At 34.1% G+C, this 5,000-nt stretch overlaps 1 protein-coding gene across 1 annotated transcript in view; it reads left to right on the plus strand.

Annotated features, from left to right (window-relative positions):
• Nucleotides 1–5,000, plus strand: part of LOC138040886 (growth arrest-specific protein 2-like) — a 6,483-nt gene that overhangs the window by 1,184 nt on the left and 299 nt on the right. Inside the window, exons 2-4 of the mRNA XM_068886595.1 lie at nucleotides 1,278–1,370; nucleotides 1,636–1,738; nucleotides 2,695–5,000. The exon at nucleotides 2,695–5,000 is cut by the window's right edge and continues 299 nt beyond it. Coding sequence (XP_068742696.1) covers nucleotides 1,278–1,370; nucleotides 1,636–1,738; nucleotides 2,695–2,774 — 276 coding nt within the window. The 3' untranslated portion in view covers nucleotides 2,775–5,000. The remainder of the gene's footprint in view (nucleotides 1–1,277; nucleotides 1,371–1,635; nucleotides 1,739–2,694) is intronic.

The following is a 5,000-nucleotide window of genomic DNA, read 5'->3' on the forward strand; positions in this document are numbered from 1 at the left end:
TGACAAAAGTTTTTATTCTCTTGTTAGAATAATTTTTATGCATCCTTTGCATTTTGGCTTGTGCCGGAGAAATTTGAAGGAAAGTTTCTCATCAGGATGGGGCAAGAAAGACTGGAGTCCACAACACCCACTAATTTCATTTTTTTGTTGTTGTTGCAATATTTTATAATCTTTCCTCAATTTATCAGAAGCTTTTCTGGTTACTGGAAATAATTATAATGCTTCCTGCGCAGCCCAAAGGACAGGTGATCGTCACACATATCCAGACAATTTAAGTATCATTTGTCTCTTACAGACACCAGAAAAATTCGGATAGCTTTGACAGGATTAATTCAAACCCTAATGGATTTTAATCCCCCTGCAGCCACCTAAATTTTCAAGCTTAAAGGCCCACCTTCAACCGACAGGCTTTTCGACCGTTTTTTTTTGTTAAATTGGAAATTCGTATTTCTTCTTTTTCTTTCTTCATTGAAGAACCTTGGATGGATGAAAAGCCATTGAAAATTTTAATCCCTTGCTCAGAATTACATCCGCCCAACAGAAATAGAAACACCTTTAAATTTTATTAGCTAACGAGAGGCCATTAAACTGGGGCATTTATTCTTACATGTACATGACAGTTCTATGGCTACAACAAAGCTTACATTTTTTTTGCTGACTGTGGTAGCCTAGTGGTAAAACCCTCTCCTAACAGTTTTTATGGAAAGCGCACATACATGCTTTTCTCCAAAATTAATAGTTATCACATGAGTTTGCGAGATGGATTACAAGCCAGTAAAAGTGAACTACTTTATTTTGAGTGCTTCAGCTCTCAAGTTTAATTTAATTAATCAATGGGAAAAGAAATGTACCGGTACATAAAACAATCAACCTGCAAGTTTTGAAGTTTCACAAAGGAATCAACGGTGCAGTATGTGATAATTAGTGTAAATTGATTATCATGAAAATGCAGACTGACGACCATAATCTTGACAATGGAAATGAACTCACTACAGACAACAGTACTCCCACTGTTTGGAGAATGAGAAAATAGCCGCCCTGAGTACGCATTATGCATTTTACACTACATGTACTCAATTTGCAAACAGAGGAAACAAAAGTTTTTATTCTGTGACATACAGAGTATGTAATAACATAAGATACGTTACCTGTTGGTAGGGCGATTGATTAGATATGGGATGTTCAATGCCTTTTACATGTAGATGTGGGGGTTTATCAGAGGGGACGTATTACATAATTGAAATGTAAGTGTTCTTTTTCATTTTTATTTTGTTCAGGTTGCAAGACTTGCTGCTAAGTACGGTGTGAGCATTGAGAGAATCAAAGAAGGGAGGTACATTGTGGATGGAAAAATTAACATTTTTGTCAGGGTAGGTATACAGATGTGAAGACAGTTCTGGAGATGATGTAGAATAGAAACTACATGTAGACAGGGAAAACCAGCCTCCTAATCTAAAATAACAATTATTATCTTGTCCATTTTACTTGACCAGCAGAGCTTAATTTTAAAGCTGCTCATATTGCATATTATTGTATGTACAATGATATAAAAGCCATTAATACAACAACTTAAGACTTGTTTGGTTGATTTGCATTATTTTTTCATTTTATATATTAATTATTTTCAATTGACAGATTTTAAGAAACCATGTAATGGTAAGAGTGGGTGGTGGCTGGGACACATTGGAACACTTCATCAGCCGACATGACCCAAACAAGATTGGACGAATTCTGACTTGTAAGTTAAAATGATTACTTGACTGACTGATTGTTCCTTTGTTGGGAATGAAATTTATTGTTCTTTAGAGCTTCTTGTGTGGTTGATTTTAATATTTTGTATTGAATTTCGTCATTAATATTATCTGTACCTGCACGGTAATGCTAGTAACTATTACAGGATGATATGAAGTTACTGGTATTCATTGTGACCTTCGAAAGGTCACGGGATAGCGTAGCTTTGTAGATTAGGAGCAAAATTGAACGCATAACATAAACCACCACATGTCGAATTGTCAATGAAAATGTAAGACTATTTTAATATTCTGAAGTAGCAGAGGAGCGATGTGGTTGTGACAATAAACGATTACGGTTCGAAGTAAAAAGCAATTAAAAATTGGAACCAAATACAGTAAGAATAATGCGCAACTAAATACAATAGGTGAATGGTAATGAAACAATTAAACATAATGTATAAGACAGGAAACTAGCTAGTAAAAGTAAACAATAAATTAAACCAAGCATGGAAACAACATAAATCTACATGACTTGTACAGTACTTACTTTCAAATTGGTGAAGCTCCTAAGTACTTGACAAAAAACAGTGATGGATTTGTAAGGCTTGGGATAGCACGATCATGATCACAACAGCGACATAAAAACTCAATCATTTTTTCAGACCCATTCAAATATACTATAATATGAGAGACTAAACTTAACTAACTTACATTAACAAGAAGGCGATAGTGAGATAAACCAGGAACATGAAATGAAGAAGATATTTACAAAAACAACTGTGCTAACGAGATAAAAGCGAGATTTTAACATAACATTTATCATCATCCCCCTTATTAAAGATCTTTCTAATATTGATTCACTTCTTTAAATTAAACATCTCAACAAACCAAGTTAGTTTGGCTTGTGCTTCTCTTACTGAAGACCTAAAAATTTTAAATGTTTCCTGTCCTTTCTCCACAGCAACACCTCAGACGTGCACACATCATCATCATCATCATCATCATCAATTGGCTGGTGTGGCATGCTCTGCTTCAACATAAATCCTTAATTTTCACCATCTTTTTTCATTCACAAGGTATAGTAAATTATAAAACCAAAATAGCATCACTAGGGTCCAGTTTGATACAAGGGAATCTTTGCTTACCATTTTTCCTTACTGACAGAAAGAAGCAAAAGCTACCTGGAAGCGTGTAACTCTGCTTCAGAGCTGGGGTTTTTTAAAATTACTTTTTAAAATTAAAGATTTCCTTATTTGGATGTAACTTAGCTTGTGCAATATTTTTCCCGTACATGTAGCTTCAATCTTATTTTTGTCATGATGTTTGTTTCAAGGAAAAGAGTTGCAAGTTACTCGCTTCAAGGTCATGTGCTTCTGAAAGAAGTTAATAATTAGCCATGAAATCAGCACTGAATTTGCAAAATGCCTGGCATAGTAATTTTAGCTCTCTCTGAAAACAAAAATTATTATTATTGTGTGGGACCAATGTACTAATGATAATCTTTGAGCAGTGCAGTTTGCTTCAAACTTCTGAATATTTCATTCCTACTAATTGGGTGTGGAGCAAAAGGGTCAATATTATTAAAATGGGTTCCCCATATAAACCTACAGTTGGGCTTAAAGGGGCAGTGTCATGGATTGTAGTAAATATCTGGAAAGCAAAAGGGACCTGTTTACCGATGACAAACAAAAATCAAAGGCCACATTTTCTTCAAAATGGCAATTTTAGCTCGCAGAAACCATGCTTAACATGTTTTTAGTTATGCGTAGCCAAGATTAAAATGAATGCCAATTTGAAAACATTGGGACTCCCTTTGCATCTTAGATAAATTTCGTAATAACTTTAATAGTGACATGGCTCATTTTTCTTTTCAAATTTGATCGATTTTTATCTCACTGGGGTGATCCAGAAGCAATTTACGAATGAAAAAGTCACTGAAAGTTTGATTTAGTAAAATAATGTATAGTCAAAATAAAAGAGATAATTCCCATGATACTACCCCTTTAATTTAATAAATTTCACCCAAAGGTCTATTTGTATTAATTAATATTAAAAGCTGTTGGTGATGCCAAGCAAACAAAAAGTGACATGAGTATAGCCAAACTACATGTACATCGCACGTGACCAGTAGTTTTGAACTTTGCCCTTGAGATTCTGAATTTCCCATGGATATTTCCTTGATGTATTGCAAATAGTTACATTAATAGCTAATATGAACTTTCGCTTTGTTCTAATTTAAAAATAAACCGTGTTTGAAAAGTGAAAACTATTTTAACCGTTTAGTGAATAATATTATTGTTCAGTTTTATAACTGTGCATTTTTTGTACCAACTTTCGGAAGAATCTTGAATGATTTCATTAAAATCTCGGAAGCTCCAAAGTGAGAGGAATTCTGATGTTCATTTCAGTCTCTTGGATACTGGTCATGCGTGACATAGCTCGACTGAAATCCTCTGAGAAGTGAGTTCTCCTATAATGCTACATGTACATGGCTGGTCGTTGCATGCTTGGGTGAAACCAATGATTGGTTTTTCTACAATATTTTTGTAATGATGAACCAATGTTTGGTGCAAATGGAGGTATCATGACAGTGTTCGACACTGACACTAAATTTTTACACTCATTTTAAAATACACAAAAAATTAACATTAATTTTTTTACAAGCCTCCTTTGAGTTGTAATGGGCAACAGGTCTTTAGAAGGTGGGCAACCGAAAAAACCACAGGCAACCAGAAAAACAAAACTGGTTGCCCAAGGGGCAAATTAGAAAGAAAGTTAGTGTTGAACACTGAATAATTCCCAGAGCCAAAATTTGTACAATGTCTTACATGTAACTGGTCAGGACAAATAATTAACTCATTGACTCCTGGGGGTTCCCCATTGACAATTAAAGTAAAATCGTCTGGCGTTTATAGACAGAAAATACTAAGTATGGCTGGTTTAGGGGTGGAAGGGTTAAATTTAAGAAAAACATATGAAAGTTTTCACATTGTCATACTTCTGCAAAAATTTACACTTCCTATGGTTATCATAGAGTGTTTTCAAAATAATGTGCTGATGTAACAAATTTTATGAAGTCTTCTCTTATGAATTCCTATTGCAGGAAATAAAACAAAAGGAAAATAATTATTTTTATGGCCAGTAGGCCAAGATAAGATTTTAATTAAATAGAGTGTAATGAATATTGCATTGATGTCAGTGGACTACATGTATGTTTCTGATGACATAATAGCTGGACATCAATTAAAACTTTCAATTAGTTAATTA

Source organism: Montipora capricornis, chromosome 3 (genome assembly GCF_036669925.1).
Source record: "Montipora capricornis isolate CH-2021 chromosome 3, ASM3666992v2, whole genome shotgun sequence".
Classification (NCBI taxonomy): domain Eukaryota; kingdom Metazoa; phylum Cnidaria; class Anthozoa; order Scleractinia; family Acroporidae; genus Montipora; species Montipora capricornis.